This window comes from Phalacrocorax carbo, chromosome Z (assembly GCF_963921805.1).
Source record: "Phalacrocorax carbo chromosome Z, bPhaCar2.1, whole genome shotgun sequence".
Taxonomy (NCBI): domain Eukaryota; kingdom Metazoa; phylum Chordata; class Aves; order Suliformes; family Phalacrocoracidae; genus Phalacrocorax; species Phalacrocorax carbo.
This window is the reverse complement of record NC_087548.1, coordinates 63,205,325-63,227,809: the sequence shown is the minus strand read 5'-3', so window position 1 is coordinate 63,227,809 and position 22,485 is coordinate 63,205,325. Positions and strand designations below refer to the sequence as shown.

At 37.5% G+C, this 22,485-nt stretch overlaps 1 protein-coding gene across 1 annotated transcript in view; it reads right to left on the bottom strand.

Annotated features, from left to right (window-relative positions):
- Positions 1-5,005: 5,005 nt before the first annotated feature.
- Positions 5,006-22,485, bottom strand: part of KCNN2 (potassium calcium-activated channel subfamily N member 2) — a 74,504-nt gene continuing 57,024 nt past the window's right edge. The window contains exons 5-8 of the mRNA XM_064438847.1: positions 14,804-14,914; positions 12,179-12,306; positions 7,217-7,286; positions 5,006-5,335 (exon numbers count right to left, since the gene is read on the bottom strand). Of these exons, the coding sequence (XP_064294917.1) occupies positions 5,048-5,335; positions 7,217-7,286; positions 12,179-12,306; positions 14,804-14,914 (597 nt within the window). The 3' untranslated portion in view covers positions 5,006-5,047. The remainder of the gene's footprint in view (positions 5,336-7,216; positions 7,287-12,178; positions 12,307-14,803; positions 14,915-22,485) is intronic.

The following is a 22,485-nucleotide window of genomic DNA, read 5'->3' as shown; positions in this document are numbered from 1 at the left end:
TGGTTTGGTCACTTGCCACGTTAGATTGCAACAGGTTCATGTTTGTGGCTTATGGTTTTTCTTGCACTGCAGCTGTGTTGCAGAGCCTCTGTTATGCAGAAACGCTTTCCATTCCTCTGCAGGAGAATCTTTGTCATATAAAAGCCTGAAAATTATTGACCTAATGGAGCTTCAACTGTATCACTGCAATAAAGTCTAATATACAGAGGTATGGTCATGCTAATTCTGGCAACTGGCTCCATTTTAGCTTTCTCAGAGCATGTCTACACACCCTAGCCCAGACTATGCTGCACCTGCTCCATCCATGTGCTGTACTGCCCAGCTGCAAGCAATTCTTGGCATGGAGTCAAGTGTCTGCATTAGGTTTGGTGATATGCTAAGCCATAAGTCTTGCACAGAGTTGAGTAAATTAACTCTCCTGTTTACTGCGATCATCTTGTGCATCAGGCTGATCTTGAGAGATGAGGCTTGTTTACTCAGTGCTGTGCTCACTCTATAGTGAGTGAAAACTGTGGTTTCTGGACCAGAGTTGACATGCAGATGTTGAGGCACTTGGGCAGGTCAGAGCCATACCTGTGCACACCTAACTGCAAAGTGTCTCCAAAGCATATCTTTTTCTTTAATGTGTCAGTCATGGAAAGGGCAAAGATATTTATAGATACTCCTTACAAGGTTTGGAGAAAAAAGGCTAATGGACATTACAGCTCAGTCTTCTCTGCACTTGTGCTAACAGGTATAGGATTAGATTCATAAGCCCTGATTGAGAGATGTAGGTTAATTTTATTATGCATACACATAGTTCCACATACATAAATGGTTGGCTCTGAATGTGTGTAAGCTCCAACTCAGGGCTGTGCTGATACGGCAGCGCTCTTCCTGGGCTACAGCTGGCTTGTATCTAGGTAGCCAGGAGTGCTGGTGGAGGAAATCTGTGACTGTTTTCTACCTGAGCATGTAGATATGCCGAGGCAGGGGTAGGTTTCTTAAAGTGTGACACAGCAGTGTTAGCTCTTTCCTCCCTTCCTCTTTATTGGGCTGCTTCTCACCATTTAATAATTGAGAGGGGTGGACTAAAAAGGCAGAAGGACTTTTAAGGACTTTCTTTTGAAAAAAGAAACAATATGAGCAACAAAAAATTTGGCAGATGGGGAGAACAGATTTACTAATCAGAAAATCTTCCTTCCATACCAGGAATTTTTCTTAACTTTTAGTTAGGGAAAAGAGGTTTCAGACAATTTCCATTTGTAGTAATGGTATGGGTAACAAGTTTTATTCTCAATATTAGACACTTATATTTAAACCATTTATTCTTTTATGCTCAGATATGCTTTTAGTGTGGGGTGTATCTATTTGTATGTTCACATATCTGACATGGAAGCAGTCTTATAAACTGAGTGGCAGTAGTGTGCCTGTCACCTATCTTTGACCTCTAATGATGACAGTGATTCAGACCCAGCCTGAGGAGCCACAGGTTTTAAACAGCTCACAAGGAAAGGTATGGACTTCCAGAAGGTGTTCAGAGCTCCTAAGCTGGATGCTTAACTTTAGGATAGTGAAGCTCTTTCCACATTGGATCCATCCTTATAGAGCACCAGGAGGTAAAGCACGGCTGAGTCGCGCAAGTCTGTCCAGCAAGATCTGCAGGCTTACCACAGATAATGATTTGCACAGTTAAGAACTGCTAAGTATTTACAAGTATAGTATATGTGAAAGTATTATTCTGATCCTGCAGAAACTTAAATGTAACTAAAAATACTATTTAAATCAATGTACTTAGTTTTAAGCATGGAGAATAGGGCTATTTGTGACCTTAGATTTCAGTCTTTACAGGCAAGATACCTCTGCTTGGTGTCATTAAAAATGCAGGGATTAGCAACAAGACTCCAAAGTAACAGATAAATAGAATTGGTGTCTGGAATGCAGTGAAAAGGAGAAGTTCAATAGCACCTGAAAGCTGAATTTTCCTATTGTGATCATTTGTAAACAATCTTTCAAAGAAAAAGCTACGTTCAACTGTGTAAGCAGTTTCAGAGATCTGTCATAACTCTACTTTTTCCTTTTGATGAGCTCATACACTGAACACAGTGAGGAAGCTTAAGTTCTGGAAATAAAAAATCAGTAATGGAATTTGTGGTACTACAAAACTCAGACAAGGAAAAGTTTGAAAAGAGTTTTGTATCAGGAGTAAGAAAATAAAATCCATGCTGCTTTGTGCTCTCCTGAATATAAGTTTAAATCTTTCTTTTCTTGAACTGGATTCACATGTAGTGCCTAAGTGCTTTTCAAAACCAGGTATTAGAAGAAAAGAATCATTAGTACTAAAAATGCAGATTAAATATTTGTAGTGAGTTTTGCAGTAAATTAAGGAACTGGAGTATTCCATGGTGTCATAATTTGTTGTTTGCTTTAAAAACCAAGAAACAAATTAAAATTTGGCAGGTTGCTACAGAACCCTACTGATGGGGATAGTCCTGGAACCTCTTACAGCTCTGCTTGCATAAAGCTGCTGCAAGAATTTAGTAAATTCAGACTCCTGAGTCCTACTGTGTAAAAGAAATTGAGAGGTGAAAAGATGACAGTTGCTCTTTCACATCAGAATAAACCAGCTCAATACTTATAGCTAGATCTTAATTCAAACTTAACTCTGACAGATTGGCAGGAATTTTCAATGTGGAGCTACAGTTCTTTAAAAATCCAGTTGTACAATCCAGAGGACAAAAAAACCCCGTGTCTTACAAATATAAAAAAGATGTTGTACACAATGAAAGAGCTAGTTCAAGTTGACATGACCAAAAGGAATGTATTCAGGCTACAGCAAGTGTATTTCACATTCAATGACAGGAAAAATACTCTAAACACACACAAAAAAAGGGAGAATGGACAAACAAAAATCTTCAAAATGGAATTCTAAAACTTGACTAATAAATTCCAATATTATTAATTACTACTTCTACTCCTGCCAAGAGTATAAAGCAGGTGGCCTCATGACCACTCAAAATCTCATCTAGTTTAGGACTGGGCTAGTACGGTATTAGCACTATAATATCCATAGTTTCTTTTGGAAATAAACTTCATAAAAACAAAAGTAGAACTGAAAATACTGTGTATACTGCTTGTTATCTACAGTGACAAAATATCACAGTCTGTAAAAAAGGCAGTCCAAAGGCATGCAACTGTCCTACTCATCCAGGGGAAAAAATACTGGAAAGTGTTTTTTTTTTAAGTATCCTTCTCAAGGACATAAGTGTTTGGAGAAAATCTTGACCTTTTCATAAACAAGCAATGCCTCTGGATGTAACATATTTGTTAGTTATGCATTTTGTAGTCCCAAAAAAGGCAGACCCTTTCTATTAAATAGGCCTAAAGTGCCTGCTGTTTTTCAGTGCCTGCTTTTCAGATTAGGTAAGTGGCTTGGGGAATTTTTGTTTCTGGAGAGAGCAGCACTTCTGTCTTGTCCAGCATGGCTGTGCCCTGACTTCCTGCACTACTATCTTCCCTGCCTGTTGCTACCATCCAGAAGTCACAATGTCTCATTGAGCAATAGGCATTTCCTTCAACGTGCATGTTAGTTACTTCTAGGCAGACATAGTGTTCCTTGGAAACAGTCAGCCATGCCTACTTGATATGCTTAGCTATAGTGTCACCCTCATCTGTAAACTGGGGATGGGACAGGACTAGTATATTTCATAAATAGCAAGTACTATAAAATGTTTCATAAAATCAAATAATTTCCTGTTTATCATTAGGAATTGTGAATAAAAGTTGCATGTGCTGAGCATTTAAGCTCACCAGGTTTAGCTACTCTGGAATAAAAACCAGAAGAGAAGTCAGCCAAGAATTTTTTGTAAACGTGTATACTATGCTTTGTGGCTTTTGTTTTTTAAGAAAGCAGGAGACCTTATTATCTGTGTGTGAAAGTAAAGTACCACAGATACCCCACTACCGTAACTCCAGTCTACAGCAGGTTTTTTACAACAGTTTTTGGAAATATTGCTAAACGTGTCTTGCTAAGCATGACTACATAGCATAAAACATGGGGATCACCCAACTGTAATGTATACAGACACTGTGCTGCCATCACGCAACTGTGTATACTATAAATCCGTGTGTCAGTCATTCATTCCAGAAGCATTAAACAGAAAAAAAGGGAGTACGGAATATAGCAACCTAACACTTTCAAAACCCAAATTGCATTAATAGGGGACTTCCAGCTTGGAAGTAATGCTTCTGTCTGGACATACTTACCTGGCATAACTAAGAGACTCTGAATAAATGAACAGGACTTTACCTGTGCTTTGTGCATGCCAGTAGCTTTAGAAATAGTCAGTTTAAAAGATCTTTGCCATGGGCATTGCATAAATAATTTTATATACATACGTATATATGTATATATATTATCTATGTGTGTGTGTACAATGCATGTTAAACAAAAGCCCTAAGAAGATTTAAAAAACCCATAGCATACTTCATAACTTATTTTCTAGGATAAACTATTTTTAATTAATCACTTCAGAAATCGAAGCTGCCAGTGACCTTTTAAAATGACTATACATATACAGCACACTGTTAGATGAATATTGATTTTTTTCCCCCTCCACTGCAAGCAAAGTTTTCATACTGTGAGAGATAATTATTAAGCTTCAAATTTGTTTCTTAAAAGCTTACAGTTCGGCCTTTTGATTGTGAGTTTTTTTCAGTTGTTAAGTCCAAGTAACCAAGCAACTATGTGCAGAAATTAACCTTTTTATTATATTATATACTGTAGTAGTAAAGTTTGTTTGAAGTGCATGAATAAAAAGTTAGTGAAATTACAGGAGGAACAATCTAATATAGCAATAATAGGTGCATTCACTGTGCATCTGAGAGGAGGAGGGGGGAAAAAAGAAGAGTTTTCACTCATTTTGGCCTAAAATGTGTTCAGGTTTCCAGGATTCTGATATCAGAACCCAGATAACACTGGTTAGAACCATAGGGCTTTACAATAAAAGCTAAAATATTGACCATATGATGGCAAAAAGTCTTTATTTTGTGGTTAACTTATTCTCTTCTAGCTACTCTCTGATGAAGTTGGTGGTGCTGTGGAGGATGATCTCCTTCTTCTTGACAAAGATCGTGATCGTTCAGCACTGTAGGCAACGTTCTTATCATAATTTTGTATCTGAGCCTCGAGGAAATCCCTCTGTTGCTGGCTGATTGTCTGGCTAATCAGTCCAGGGAGAGCTTGAATGCTACCAATTAAGGTTTCCAGTTTAGTTTCCAGAGTAACAATTCTCTTCTCAAAATCTTCGCTTCTTTCATTTAAGTCAGAAATCATGTCATACATGATGTTTTGAGTCTGAAAGTAGAAGGACGTAAACAAAGGTTTAGAGAAACCTTACAAATATTGTAACAAGCAGCATAACTCTACAAGGGTTTGTAAATGCTTTTGCACTTCACAAAAGAAAGAAAAGGTATGAATGTTAATATCTAGTCTTGTGAAATAATTTTCCTTGTAGGTTCACAATAAACTTTCTACTAAATTTGTTGAGCAGAAATGTAATATATTTTGAGTAGCACTTTAGCTGTCAAGGTCACAAAACACAAGATCTTTTTTGGAAGTTCAGGTGCTTAGAAATGCACCGTGCTAAGCTTTGTTAACAGTCCATTCTGTACACCACGAGGAGACCAAAGGCTCCAAAGCCGTGACCCACCCTTGGCTCTTCTGTATTTGCTCTGGTTTTAAACACTGTCATTTTTCTAAGCAGAACACAGATATTGTTCATTTGCTTTCTCCTTAAGCTGACCAGGTTTTCTTGAACTGACTGTATTAAGAGTAGTTGGATGGATTGTTTTTGAAATGTAGTACAAGGAGTAAAAACTCAATTGTACGATTCTCTGCTTCTGTGTTCCCCAATCTATCTGCCCTCAACAACACAGTGTTTGGTTACGGCAAGTATATAGGGTGTACTTTAAAATGCTATTGTGGTCTGTAAAAATGTAATCTGAAATGTGTTATTTCATAGATACTTGGAACTGGTTAAAAATAATGACTGAATTTCTCCATCTGATAGACTAAAACATCAGATTAGACTTAAACTAGAGTCAAAACTGGATATACTTCAATAGACGAACTGGTTGACGTTTATAAACCCTCCAAAGGGAATGAAAATTAATTGAATGATTGGCTGCCTGAAGTAATGCACTTCAGTATCAGACGAGTGTCAATAACTCATTTCTCTGCCCCCTGTTTCAAGACGCTAGCATAACTCTTGAAAACAAAATAGTCTACATTAAATAGTATCTGAAAAGCCCTTATCAGTTGCCAGAAGCATTAGGCTGAAATGTATTTTCAGCAACTGAAGCTGTCACATGGTTCTCTAAAGCAAAAGGGGAATGAACACTGAAGAGTTTAATCTTTGCTTTGATGCACTTTAAATTGAGGAGGGTTTTGAGATACATGAAGAGGTGTACAAGAAACCCGTAGGAAATGTGCATTAACACCTCTAATGTAGCCTCAAATTAAGATCAAAGTAACTGTTAAATACTCAGGTCTAATGTGAAACCTGGAATGCTATCAGCTGAGCCCTCCAACTCTCTAGTTATTATTTTATATTAATGAAAAATCCCAGCAACAACAGACAAGCAGTTTGCAACAGAAAAGCCTCTTTTACCACATCTCAGATGGCTTTAAAAATATTAATAAAGCCTTATGATATAGAAGCAAAGTAGGCAGCTATTATTAATTATAAAAACTTGAACAATTGCAGACCTAAATTTACTTTTCCAAAGTCACTGTTGAATAAGACAACAGGAATAGAAAACCAGAACGTCTAATTCCAGTCTGCATGAGAGCCTGTGTACTATGGACCTTCACAGCACAGTCACTATAACCTGATGGGAAATCTCTTTACTACACAGCACTACACTACTATGGCCCATTCACAGTTCAGCGTTTACTATGACCACTGCAGTCACTTCAGGAGCTCTCAGGATCAGCCTGTGATTGTGAAATCTTTTTCAAATGTCAAAAAAAAAAAAAAAAAGGCGAATTCAAACTTTGGTCAGAGCCATAAAAAAGATATTTCATTCAGTAGGTGTTACCACAAAATACACACATACTTTCATTTTCTACAACTAACAAGCTTGTTAAAAATATTTGCATTTATAATGCATAACATTTTGATATGCAAACCCTTCATTTTTAAAGGATGAATGTTAACAGTAATTGCCTACTAACCTTTGCCAGGTCCACCAAAGTGTTGGCTTGATCATTCAGTTTCCTTTGTTCCATTTTTACACTTCTTAATCTAAAAAGTAGAGTTTTAAGTCAGTTTTTTTTGTGTATGTGGTCTTATTAGGATTTCTAAAAAGCATGCACAAAACTTACAAGAGCAAATAACTGCATGGACAATGTCTTGAGTAGTTTGTGTAAAGTCAGAATTGGTCATGTGCCTGCTACAATGAGAAGCATGCTTCTTCAACACCGCAAAAAAGGAAAGAGCAAGGAAATGTGATGTCCTTGAGAATACCATTTGCCATGGTCAAAGTTGAATTCAGAAGGGAGGTAATTTATCCAGACTATATGAAAGAAAGCCAAAACATTCCTCAAAGCCTCAGTATCGTGACAAGTAGATATAGGAAGAAACATAGAACAACTGTTTTTTGTCATTAATGTTGTAGCAATCAAGAATCTTCCCATGCCTACATGACTAGATACAGGTATTAGCCCTGTTCTGTCGGAAATGGATTGGGTTAGCAGGTGTTTGAACCTGATGGAAATACAGTGATAAGTGAGTTTCTCATTACTTTAAACAGAACTTATATCTGACCAGCAGCTAAATAACCAATGTACTTGCCAATACATTTGATTTTCTTACATAATTTGTGAATGTAAAGATGACTACATTTTAAACTTACATTAGATATTCCTTTTCAATGTACTATTTAAATCACAGCATTGAAAAACCGCAGCAAGGGTATATCTTTCTCTTTGATGCCTACCTATCTGTGTTGGTCTCTTCTCCCAAGTTACTAGTGATAGGACAAGAGGAGATGGCCTCAAGCTGCATCAGGGGAGGATTAGATTGGATATTAGGAAAAATGTCTTTACTGAAAGAGTGGTCAGGCATTGGGATAGGCTGCCCAGAGAGGTGGTGGAGTCACCATCCCTCGGGGTGTTCAGAACACATGTAGACGTGGCACTTTGGGACGTGGTTTAGGAGGCATGGTGGTGCTGTGCTGATGGTTGGACTTGATGATTTTAGAGGTCTGTTCCAAACTTAATGCTTCTATGATTATTGTTAGTTACGCACATTCTTTGAAAGATATATACATGACCTTTCTTACATGTTCCCTGAAACAAAGTCCACGTTTTTCAGATTAACTGCTAGAGGAGTGTTTTGTAGATGTGATTTTCACAAATAAGCAATTTTGCCCTGAAGTACAAATCATTTGTTCAACATTTCCCAACAGAGAAATACTTGGACTTCCAATGACTTTTCTGGCAGCTGTTCTGAACAGGAAGTAGCATTTTTCAAAAACAACATATCGATTTATAAACAATGTGTGATACAACACCATGCAGTCTACTCGTATGTCAAGGGCTAACCAAGCTCACCATTTTGTTAGCTGTCAAATGAAAATTTGGCAGCATTCTGTGGCAGGTGGATTGCTAATGCCTATACCTATACTCTGACTATTTCTCAGTGATGGCGTTACTTAGAAAGCTAGTTTAAAGAAAGAGTTCTTGGAGATATTCCAAAATCAAGACGTTTCTGTTCGTATCTTTAGAAGTTACCAAGCATTTCCTTCCATATGTAGGCTAACTGTCATGAGAAAATAAGTGGTGAAGAGCGAAATATCTTTTAAAACACATGGAAATAACTCTGTTATGGTAGTAATAAATTGTTCACATAAAATTGACATTCCAGCAGCTTGTTACTGGAATGTCATATGCTCTTCTTCCCCTGTAGGCTTCCTTCGGAGCACAACATAAATGCAGACTGTGTGAATGGTGCTTTCAAAGGCTATGAGCTGGAGCTATTCTAAAGCAAAAAATATGGAGGAGTCTTCAAGGTATGGAGTTATATCATTACAGTCTCAGAACAGAGTAATTACTCAAAGGTAAGCATGTAATGATTTGGCTGGAGAATGATAACCCTAGTGTTTTGGTGAGCATCTCTCAAATAATTTGCAGAATATGTGTTTTCTGCTTTTCTTAAGATTCATTGACTCATCTGTTTGCCAGTTAGTATTTTAATTTTAAAATTCCGATAAATCCATTGTTATTGTAGCAATACAAGTACCAGCGGACACCAACATGATAATTCCTCATGGTAACCAACCCAATACCTATCACAAATTGGAAAAATGTATCTCTACGTAATGGCAAGTCTTTAGCTGCAGCAGCCGGATTTAAAGAAAACTGTCAGACTTTCGTTCCTAAATTCATTAAGAGAAAATATGAAACATCTTGATTTTATGAACTTCACTTATCACAGCAAAAGATCATGATCTGGACCGCGTTTCCATGGCAGCAATCAGACCACTGAGATTCACAAATAAAGACTCTTATTTTTTGCATGCAGACAGTGGTAAATTCTGCAAATTTAGAAACGAACAGCTTATACAACTTACTTCCGAGCTCTATTTTCATTTTTGTTGAAATAAAAAGACAAAACAAAGGAAAACAAATTGTAAAATATACTAAAACAACCAAATGAGCACAGTGGGCTCGATTCAGCAGGTGGGAAGTCCTAGGGAGTTGCTGCTACTTTCAATCAGTAACTGCCTGAGGTGGAGTCTAACTCGCATTCATGATGAAGGAACCTGCAATAGCTTCAAACCTTGCCATTAACAACCATCTGTAGATCTTCTGATTCATATAATACATAAAATGCCTTTTAATAGTATCATTTAGAGTGATGATTTCACCTTCTTCTTACTTAGTGTGCATAAGGAGCAAAAAAGACAGATCTACTGAAGGCAGTTTTAGAGCTATGACCGTGAGTTTGAGACTGTTATCACTATCTGCTTTAGTTTCTTGTATAAAACTGGACCTGAAACTTCACTCCTTTTATTTCGCGCTCCAGTGAAATGGTTGGAAAGGTGACGGTGGAGGATCAATAAAAACCTAAGAATCTGGAAAACTGAAAAGAGCCATATACTGCCATGAGTCACTTGCGAAAAGTCCAAAGATGCAAAGGCAGAAAAAAATAATTTTTACCCATCTACTCTGCTACAGATGGAAGAAAGCAAACTGCTAAGCAATGTTTTAATCCATGGCACATTCTTCAGCATATTGAACAAATTATCTTGTTTGTTTGTTTGCTTAAAGACAAAAGTTTTGGGAGTGGGATGCGAACCACTAAAGGACAGAGGAAAATGCATTATTAACATAGCTGTTCAAAGTTTGGCTGGCACACCTAGGAAAAAATTACAGCTGCCATCTTCTTCACCCCACCTGACTAATGAATTTTTAAGGCAGGTGCAGAACATCACTTTACATCCTGTGAAGCTCTTCTGCGCTTGAATGATATATAAAGCTGCAGATCAAGCCTGCTGTGCTTTTTAGATTCTTTCAAAACATGTGTGCGCACACGTGTGCATACACACACACAAAAAAAATAATCAGAAAAGTTAAAATGTTAAGGAATAACCATTGCAATCAAGGATTCAAGTCCAGCAAAGGATGCACAGGACATGCCACCCTCTGTCCCAAAAAACCTGTCACTCCTCTCTGCCTCCCAATCCTTTAAGCTAAGCAGTATAACCAAAGTTGGAAAATATACCTTTTATAACCACATAAAAACGTCTCAACTTTTGTAATCTTTTTATTCCTTCAAATATTTCTGCAATAGCACAGTAATATTTAAACCTGCAAGTTTGCTAAATATAATATAGTAATCAAAGTTTATAGAATACTTCATGCTGTAAGCTTAGCTAGCCATTGCTTTAAAACATTGCTATGAAACAGAGAAACAATGACTGTTAGCCTAAATTTACTAACAGGAAATATGATAACCTGGCCTTTCCTTCCTGTCTTTCCTGCAAGATGACACATAGGTGTTCTTTTCATGATGGATGCTTCCCTCACATCTCATCACAGGTTGGCTCAGACACAGACTCACACTCAAAAGTTATCAAAACATCAGTTCAAAATTACACTTACTTAATTTATCGACATCTCCCTAGTATCGCATGAAAACTAATTTCATAGGCTGTACAAATGGCTGCCTCAGGCTGGATGTGGACATCGAATAGATCAGACAAACAGTGGCATGGGTCCTGACCACTCCTCAAGAAGAATCTATGGTTCCTGAGGATAAAAGTCTCTTTTTTTCTCCCATGTAGTCCAAGGAAGAGCAACTGAATCATTGTGCAATTCTGCTGGTTTTGATGTGCTTTATGACAAATATATATTATGAATTTTAGATAAATACATATAGTCTGGCTATACCACAATTCAGCTTAATCCTACTACTGGTTACAAATCTCAGACTTGTTTTCAGTCTCTCAAGATTTCAGTGGAGGGAAAGAACTAATCTGAATCATGCCAGATGTGCTCAGAGGTCACACAATGACTGTTGGCATATACTCCCATTTTCCCGAACAGACGTCAAGGGTCATAGCTGACACACTAACATTTGATTCTACGCACTGAGAATATATGGTGGAGAGAGGCAGCTAATTGCTGTTGGGCTGTACAATGACGCTGGATGAATATTCTTTTCATTAAACACTATGTACATACTCACAGGCTCTCTTACATAATTCTGATTTTATATTATTAAAATATCTACTAGAAATGAACTTTTAAAATTTTTTTTGTCTATTGTAGTTTGCATCTTACTACCTGTAAGCAAATACATAACAACAAAGGATAGTCTTAATGGCAAAAGCCAAAAGAAGTCTTAGATCATTCAAGAAGCATGAGAAACTTCTAATAAAATATAAAAAAGTTTGTTTTACACCATATTGGGCACACACACCCAGCATACTTCTATATTTTTGTAAACAGGTAATACAGTAAAACTTTATCTTTGTCTTAGCCTTAGAGAAAGCAATGTTCTATGAAGGCAGGGGGAGAGAGAAGGGACGAAGCAGGACGGGACATGGGTACTAACAGTGACTATAAGGGAGAGAGAAACTAAGAGAGAGGATAACCTGGAGAGGAAAACCAAAGCAAAACTGTACTTACTGATGAATAGCTTGCAAGAATTTGCGTTGATGTTTCCTTACTTTTGCATGGTCTATCTTTTTAACCAGCTTTGTGTTTTTATAAATTAACCATGTTTCCCTGAGTACATTGGCCGCTGCATTTTTCACCTGTTTAATAGAAGAAAAACACCAGGCTGACAAAAGTAGCATTGTATCACATTTTGTCTTTTCTAGTATAAATTTCTCTAACACGCTTAAACCTCTGCCTAACTATGGGAAGTGGGTACCTCAAGAAGCTGCAGTGATGAGGGCAGAAAACAATAACTGGACGAAGGGGACTGCTGAACAATTTCTGTCTTACTTATAAACATGATATTGGGACGAGCTCTCTCTGCATCGGGGAATAATTTGTCCCTCTTTAAAGAGCTAGCACCGTTTGGGATTATGGCAATATAAATTACAGTGAGAAAATTATAATGCATTATCTGTATGGTAATTAACAAAATATATTTAATAGGATCACAACATTTCTCTGTTTCTTGGTCTATGGTTAGTACCTTTTCATTCTCTAGTAATTTAACATCCTTTAAATTTCCAGACCTATTTGAACATAAGTTTTTTGTTTCCATTTTTATTCTTGTTTCTTTTTTACCTTTCTCTGAGGAGATGAAAAATATCTTGTCAATTAATGTGGCCAGTGTTCTGCTTCATAAGTGCTTTGAATTATTTTTTTAAATGAGGCTTTCCATAAAATGTTAAAGGTAAGAGTACCTACAGTTCCTTCTTAGGTCCTCCAAAATTTTCAAGAATGCTTGAAAACAGCAGACAAAGAATTTCAATATAATGTTGATTAATGACAATTCTGTCATTAGGTTACTTGCAAAGGAAAACTGTCCTTACTATTCATCTTTATTTTTTCTCCCTCCAACTTTATATCATGCTAGTCACTGCAGCATCAGAGCTAAGTCAATGTCTAAGTAAAGGCATTGCAGGAATGCCATGCAGTAGTTCTTCCCAGCAGAGGTCCCCACCTGGTACCTGTGGAAGTGTTGGAGAACCTTGGTCCTGACATCAGTGGCAGCACAATCACATTTTAGAGACCTCCTTAAAACCTTTACTTAGTCCTCACATTTCCACAAGGTATTGCTGCTGTCTTCAGGCTGTGAGGAAACCTCTCTAGTATCTGCGTAACCTATTTGTGACCTGATGTGCATGTCAGATTTGTTTTCCTAGTTTGCGTTTCATGGGTCTGAAGCTACCAAAGCACCACTTGGATACAGTATGAGACTGTTATTTAGATTTCTATGAAGGAGAGCTAAATAACATAAACTTTAAAAGGCACAAAATAACACCAGACTCAAAATCAAGCCAATCTTTACAAAACCTTTTTCCCTCCTGGGAGTTATTTTGAGCTCAGCTGTCGGATTACACTAGAAAAGTGCCTGTGTTAGGGACAAATTCTTGTCTGTGGTCTAGTATCAACAAGACTGTAAGTGACTATAACAGGGGTGTAAATGAACAAGTTCAGGTAGACACCTCAAGTCAGACACCCTTTACACCTATACAGTAACTGCCTTCCCACCCATCCTTAGTCTTTCCCCACAGTGACTGCTTAGGGAAGATACAGGCTGTTAGTGGTGACCATCATAGAAACAGGGAAGCAGCACAACCAAAGCAGTGTGCTGACATGTCCTGGAAACACCGCGTTTAGAGACATGACCTGTGGCAGCGCAGCCCGGCACTGCTGCATGGAGCTGTGCTGAGGCAGCCAACCTCCTTCCCACCCGGAGCAGAGCCATGGTTTCCAGCTCATGCATCAACATCCCTCTCCACCCATCTGTAAGGACAACCTCTGCTGAGTTCCTGTTGTGAGTGTAAGGACCTTCCTCTCCGTTTTGGCTCTTCTCAAGAATGAAGATTAAACAAGTTGAGAGGACTGTGTAGCTCCTGCTCATTTTCTTGTTCCCTCAACACTAACCTGTTTTATTTCAAGAAAGGATTTCTACCGCCTTGTTTACTGCATTCTTTCATTTTCCAAGATGTTATTCTAATTTAAGTTATATTTCATAAGGAAAATTTTAAAATATTTTTTATGAATTCTAATCATTTCTAGAGATTTCTTTTAAATAACCACTTCTAAAAACATTATTATCTACAAATATCTTTCAAGGCACTTTAGTACTGTGTGCCACTAAGTGAACCCTGTGTTGAGTACACAAAGCAATTGGAAAGACTGTCTGACTCACAAACTGTGAATACGTCTTTTTCTTAAGAACGTCCTTCATAGCTTGAAATTCTTGTGTGGATCAGTCATTTCACCTGTTTTATGTACAAAATTTTTATAGTCTTCTCATATGCCGCATGAAAGTTTTTTAGTTTAATACAATAATCTTTAGTTTCACAGCATTTAACTGTTGGTTATACCAGTCATCTTCCAGCTGCAAGGACCCTCTATAGAAGAATACTCAAATCCTCAAAATCTGATGACAACTTGCAGTTGCCCTCAATTCAGAGAAAGGCTCATGGCATTCGATTCCTCCTCCTTGCAAAATCACACCTGTGCAAAAGTTCAGTAAGCGAACGGAGCAGAAGACTATTTAAAACAAATGCAGAAATAAATTAACACACGTTTCCTTTTCAGTTGTGAATATAAAGTGTGACTTACTCTTTTAGTTAGCTGGGTGTCCATCATGAAATTATGCACATGTTTTTCAGCTTTGGTAAGTTCTAACTTCCTTGCCACCACAGCTACCACCAGGGCAGTGCACCCAGCACCCTGAAAACAATAAAACAAACCCCCAAGATGTTACTACTGCATTTTGCAGAGTTTTAGTGGAAGTTTCTCCTTTGCAGTAGAAGTATGGCAGGCATCAGGTGATTCACCCCTGGTAAGTCTAGTGAACACGCTACAGCTATTTCAGCTCAGAGTAATCGGAAAAGTCAGTAATTACAGGCTGGTAAACTGTCATGGCATCAAAATAATTAGTGAGCAGCATCATTTAAAAGTTCTGCTTTTTTTTTTCTGCAGGGGTTGAAGATTTGAACACATCCCATTTATAGTGCAGAAACAAAGAGGGTGATGAAAAAAACTTTTAAAACCCAGAATATTAGTAAATAAATGCAGAATACCTTGTTCTTAACAATTGCCTCAAGGTTACACCAATTGCTAAAGAAGAAATAAGATTAGATTAGTATTTTGCATACAAAAAAAAAAGTTTCTTAGCATTTTCTGTAGGGCCTAAAAATAATCATAAATTTAGTATTTAATCACTTTAGTATACTTCTCTGTTGTTCTGTGAGTCGTACAAAAATCTTTTCCTATAGTATTTATGCTTATCACTGTTTAAAATAGCACACATATACAAGACCATTTATTCAAAGCTTGGATGGAGCAAATATCAGTTTTCTTATTTGTGCTTTGTATATGTATGCATATGCATGTATATGTATGGACACGCGTGTTCACAACAGGACAAAGCCAGTAGGTGCCTGTTCCTTTGAAATGACAGTGCCTCTACCAGCACCACAAATTCAGATGTTTTCTTGGGGGGGGTGGAAAGGAAAGAAGGCTAAAATGATCCAGGTAATAAGACATATCTGGAAGTATCCTTTACTTTAATAAATTCTTCTGCCTTGTTTTTGTTTTGTTTTGTTCTGTTTTGTTTATCTTCGCAGGTTCTTTTTAAAAAGGTACAAAATCACATTAAATATACAATGCTGTGTTTAACTTGCAGGTTCACCTCAACCTAGTTGTTATTGCACCTGTGTCAGTTACTCTCCAGTATAAAGCACACTGAAGCTTACCACAATCTTCTTTGCAGAGCTTTCTTCCACTCTCTGTATTTCTCCTATTAATTTACTCTCTCTCCACTCCCCTCCTCTGTAACTGCCTTATGCTCTCCAGAAAATCCAGAAGAAATCTCTGAATCTAGCTTCCAAAACACAAATTCCATTAATAAAAACACAGGGACTACAAATTAAATTAACTCATTGGTAACCCTTATTGGCATAGTGTCCTCAAAAAAATTAATCTGCTGCCTCTACTTACTTATCCAATGAATTTTATGAAAGTCTCCAATTAATTAATTAATTCTCCGTTCCCTGGTAGATTGTTCCAAGAAATCCATCTGCTCCCTCACAAACACCTAATTCTCTGCAATTAGTTCTCAACTATCAAAGCTTCTATCCCCAACAGTCCCTTGAGTGAGTCCCTTGTAATTTTGCTACATTTCCTGTCTCTCTCCTGTCCTCAGTACTAATATTTCTAGCTTTGCTATTCCTTCTCCCTCTGCTCTCCAACCCTGTGTCAATAGAAGTTAATAGAAATTTACCTGAAGTTTTGCTCTCTCCATGAGATGAGTCAAAATGGGGCTATAAGTTCCTTTGCTTCCCCAGATCCCAGTAAGAGTTAAAAAGGAAGATGACAGCCAATGCACTTAAGGTGAAGGTTGAGGCCTTCAGAAATGCACTGAGCCTCCTGAAAAGAGGACTAGGAAGGTGATGCTCTATCATATGCCTTACCTCCCTGGAAAACAGACAGCTCTCCTTTGGTCTCCTTCCTGTGAAGGAGGGCAGGAGGGAAGTGCTAATATGCAGAATACTTCTCTGTAGGCAAATAAATAAATAAATAACCCTATAGAATAGTAAGAACATGAAGAGAAAAGCAGACACTTTTTAGCCCAGTATGTCAGGATAACGGGACCAGATGTTGATTTAATGACATGAGTTCTGCCTTCTTACAGCAAGAATGCTAAAATGGAATGAGATTGTTTATTAACACCACTGGCAAAGTGGCACAGAACAGCTATTGATGCCAAGTTACAAGGGGAGAGAAATATTAGATCCCCATTCCCAGCCTGCCCCAAAAAGGCTAGAGGAATGGTGACAGACAAAATGAATTTGGTTTGAGTTTAAATCATTCTAGCCTTTGCGATTAACTCTCATGCTTTTTATAAGGGCTGTATGCTGTTAAAAACAGTAGCTTTATATCTCATGTGAAAGATGCTGCCTGCAGCAGCAGAATATTATCACTGGTGAGCTACGACAACCACCTCTGTGGTGTATATGCACCAGTATCTTCCTTATCTCCAGGACAGGTTACTGCAGTGGCGAAGTATTCTACGTTCAGGTTACCCCTCTTGGCTCTCTGGGATATGATGGGGTATCAGGATATCAAAATGAGATCTTTTAGCATTTCTGCAAAAGAGGGAAGTATTGTGTTATCTGCAAGTTTGTTTCGCAGCACCTTGAAGTAAAACAAATTACACTCATTCTTTAAATTACTAACAGCTTACAGAAATAAGACTGAAATCCCACTTAAAGTACACGACACTAATTAATGTTTCATGTTACGGTGCTCTGCACTACTATATTGCTTCCCTAAAGACCTTAACATCAATAAAAATACTAATAAAGTAAGAATTATTCCGAATTGCAGAAATGAGAGAGGCAATACAGTTACTTTAAAATGTTCACTTTGTAGGCATCATACTTGCTATGTTTTTGAATACCCTGATTCACACAAAAAATCAGCTACATGAATTCAATGAATTCATACTCATATGCTCAGGGTTTTCTTTGTATCAATACTACATAATGCAGCGGCTACCTTTTTATTAAAATTACTTACACTAAGTAAAAGCACAATATAAAAAGTGTTATATTTTATTACTGCATTTTATAATTTCCAACAACATTCTTTTTATACTGTTTCAAAGTAAACAATAAACTAAACACTGCTTCAAGCTCTTGCTTAACTTTCAGGGGAATTATATATCACACAAAGGAAATGAAAAAGGCAGGAATATATATATTTTCAAGTATCAAGGCAGTAATCAATTCTACTTGGAATTTGCACTCCTCAGCCAGCCCCTGTCCGCCTCTCGGATTGCAGAGTTATTGTAGTGTATTTTGGCTTGGTAAGCATCGTGATTTTAAGGGCATTTAGGACTCCCATTATGTCAAAATTTGATGAAAAAGAGAATGAAAGAATGAATATTCATAACATTCCCACATCAGTCCACTGCAGTTTTAGCTAGAGATATATATGTATATCTGAAAACTACCAGCTTCTACCCCATTGAACAGTCCATTCAAGATGTGGCTAAGGTAAAACATGAGAAAGCAAGCGTCAGATTTCAAAGAATTAAAAAGCATCAGTTTGTGCTAGCTAGTAAAACTTCATAACTACATACATCAGAACTAAAAAGTCTGACTTAACACTATTTCACAAAAAAGTGAAAAAATGGCCAATATTTAATTAATTAATGTTGATTATTCAGATTTTCAGTGATTTCAGGCAAATTTGATAACCAGACAATTCAGCTTTCACAGTTTCTCAAAACTGCAGAATTCTTTTTCTATGCAGTAAAGTTTTGTATGTGTTCACACGAAATGAAGCATTAAACAGTTACAAGATGTGTTGAGAATTTAGACATAGCTGTTAAAAAATCTGGACACATATTATTACAACACATGCAGTGTAATCAACTTGGGCAAACCAAAGTTAAAGTTTGAGAATGTTGCTCATTTACCCCATTTAATAGAAATGGATAATAACAGAATTAACCATCCATTATTTTGATTTCTTCCAAGTACTTTATGATCAAGGGTTTGCTAGCAACCACCAGTTTTAAAAGCTGATCTACTTGAATTTTTCTGTTTTCCAGAAACCATGTGCAGGCTGAACAAACTTATCCACTAAACCAGGAGAAGCCCTTATAGATTGTATATTTAAAAATGGGCTTCTCTGAAACAAGAAGACCAGGACTCTGCTGATGAGCTCTGCAATGTCTATCTTCTATTTGCAAGGATCTGAAGATGAAGCACATGAATCTCATCCTGATGCACAATATTTCTTACTTGATATGAAACGGTACATATTAGCCTTCAATGAAAGCAAGAAGTCTGAAAACAAACATATGACACATCCTCAGGCTTTCAGACAGGCAAAGCAACAAACACTGGACTGCACAGTGGCATCAGATCTCTGATGGAGATGTAAAACTTGTGTTTGTGAGCAGTACAATTTTGAAGCAGAAGGTTTACAGCCATTTACACTGGACAGAACTCGCCTTGACTGTCAATCTGTTTAGCTGCTGTCCTGTATGAAAACATTTTGAGGTATCTGCAAACAACTTCAGGACATTCTTAATCTCTTTAATTCTAAACATGCTGCTCCTGTTCAGGACAAAGAATGATGCCTTACGTTCAAATGCTCATGTGGGTAAGCAATAGTCCATGAAAGCCCTCCTTCGGTACACTTTTTGATGCCTAGAATCCAAAGTAAGTTGCCCTGATAGAAATAAGTGTATATGCATATTTGACTCACACATACACTTACATGCTTGTTAAATACTAGTAGGCTAATTATTTCCTCAGTTACACAAGCCTAAATGATGACTGATGTTCCTTAGAAAAATGAATGGAAGAATGGACTAAGCTGAGGGAAAAAATATGTCAACAGGCATTGGCTTTTTGACATAAAGTCTATTCTATTTGGAAACAGAAAAGAAATGTGAAAGTCATTGTATTTTAAGTTTTACTTTAAATTTAGCAACTGAACAAAATGCTTAAGCACACCCATCAGAACAAAATAGCTATTACTTGGTGTTATCTTTCACCTTACCCTTAGGCATCATAAACTGCAACTTTCCCTATCTGTCCACACAGCATCTCCTCTGGGCACTCAGTTCTGACTTATTGCAAGCTTCCTTTCATCTGCTTTAATAAAGCAAATTATGTCTTTCTTAGCCATATCGGAGATGGCTGGAATAGTTATTTTCTTTGCCTGTCATTTTTACTATGTTACTCTGCCTTATGTCCATCTAGTCCCTTCTCTATGAAGTTTGGATCAAGACCATGCCTTTCCCACTGCTCACAAGTGCTAAGACTGAGGGTTCACATTGGTGCAACACACAGTGATTGCAAAAATGCAGGGTTTAGGCTTCAATGAAGTCTAGCATTTACATCTAACATTCTGGTAAGGGCTCAGTTTTAGTGATAACTGAAGAGAGGTGCTTGCAGCTCTTCAACTAAAGGGTTACTTAAGGCAAAGAATGGTTGTAACTGCCTGATAAGTCACACTGAAAACAGCATTTGGTCAGCAGAGAAAACCTGTACTCCTCTAAGTAAAGCCCCTGGCATTTCCACTTGGTTCTTTCTTTGGCAAGGTTCCAAAATACCTTTACAAAACAAAATGAATTGAGCCATTTCTGAAACTGCCTGGAGGTCATACATATGCCTGGAGGGTGCTATTGGTGAGACAGGAAGCAACACTGTGTTTCGATGTCTCAGCTGAAAGACTCCTGGCAGCTTTCGTTTACTGGACTGGAAGCGAAGTGCAGTCTTTAGTGCTGAAGTTGTCACAGAAATGTCCTGCTATACTTGCCTGTAGCTGAAAGAAGGCAGTTGCCACATTTCTTGCTCATTTCCCTTGGGATCCACTGAGGGAGAGAGAAGGTCCGCTTTGCAGACATATGGTTCTGGTGGGAAATTTAGCTCTGCACCAGAAAAGGCACAACATTCCTCCTGCTGCTCTGCATAAAATGAAAACCCTGTAAGAATTTAAACAGGTACTCTCTTCATTTGGCTCTCTAGAATTTGGACTTACAGGACCACCAGGGAAGGGGGATAAAAAAAAATCTTGCTTGAAGTAAAAAAAAAACCTCTCCAATGCAAGCAATGCAAAAGGTGAGGGAAGAATCCATCCACAAGACAGACAGAGGCTAAGGAAATGGTGTTGTATAAATGTGTTTTTGCATTTGTCATTGTTTACTGGGACAAACCTGTAACCCTGCAACACTGAAACAGAATAGGATGAGTAATAGGACAACAACTATGTCATCTCAGCCAAGGTGACCTAAAATAGTTTTGTATTATTTATTCTTTCATATATTCAGTATTTGCCTGGCTTCTAATTTCTTCGGTGGAGTTTGCACTGCACTACACTGCTAGAATTTTATGGCAACATTTAAACTTTTAGTCTGTACAAAAGCAGATGAGCAGATACTTTTATTTCTAATTAGTCTGTAAGGTTTTTAGCAATGTTGCAAAAATAAAAATTATGAAGAGCATTAAATGTCATACACAAATATGAAATTGATTCAATACTGTCAGACACAGTAACAGGTAGTGGTCGTGGGGGTGAAGTAAACTCTTCTTGAGTAATGGAAGCTGGGTACTAGAAAAGGCTTCTGAGACAGCACTGAAAATGATGATTTATAAAATGAACACAGTCTCTCTTCTACAGGGGATAGTACTGGTCTATATAACAGTGTTCTAGTGTCTTCTATAAATGACAGTAGTATTAACTCAGAGAATCCCAAGAATTGAATGCACCCTGTTGGCTGCGCTCCTGGGAAACCTTCAACAGTCATAACAGCTAAAAACTCTCCGGAGATCAAGACAGTTTCTGCTGATGCGCAAAAACCCTTTTTGCTTATCAAGGAGGTGAAATCTGACTTCACTAAGCAAGCAGGCTCAACAGCCTAAAATGCTGATGGGAACATTAGCTTAATAATTCAGAATGACGGCTACTGATAATGTTCTTGTCCAACACGTGTGGTGTAAATAAAAAAGTTTCATGAGAATACCTGTAAAAATGTATTAAAATTGCTGTATTAAATCTGAAGTTATTGCTGATGAAACCAAAACAAATTACATTTTTTCAAAACAAAGTAGAAGTTTTGCTGTAACAGTCATCAGCTCCAGTCACATCTATGTAAACAGAGGTATCATGGAACAATTGCTGTTCATTCCAGCCAGTAACTGGCTGCCTTTGAACTTGCTGAAATATATCTGTTACTCCTAGCTAGACCTAAGTTCCTCCGTCCTCCAACACTTCAAAAACTTCCCTGCTCTACTGCTATGAATTGAAGACCTTCCGAGGGAGGTGTTTTCCTTAATTTTTCTAATTCTAAAAGAGGGTTACACCTTCCAGGAGATTTTGCTTACTCAAATGGAGACAGAGCCTCTGCTGTCCTCCCACATTTCAGATTACTGGCCTAGCAACCACTGCTTTGGGGATCACTCTCTGGAGCTTCTCAACTAGAATTTGGTAATTTATTTTTCTTCAGTTAGGAATTTCATCCCAACATGCTATAGCAATAAAATAATCCCAAGCTCTGTTTGTTCCTTACAGAAGTTTCCATTTTGGCAACCTGGTGTGCTAGAACAACAATAATAGAGGAGTTGAAGAATTTCTGAGCAGCCCAACTTTTAATAGTTAACTTTTTAATTACACGCTTAACTTCTTTTTCTCTTTTTCAGGAATCATCCCAGAAGATCTGCAGCCAATGGTAACTATGCAGTTAGAATCTACTTTTTTTTTTTCCCTGTTTTTCTTAC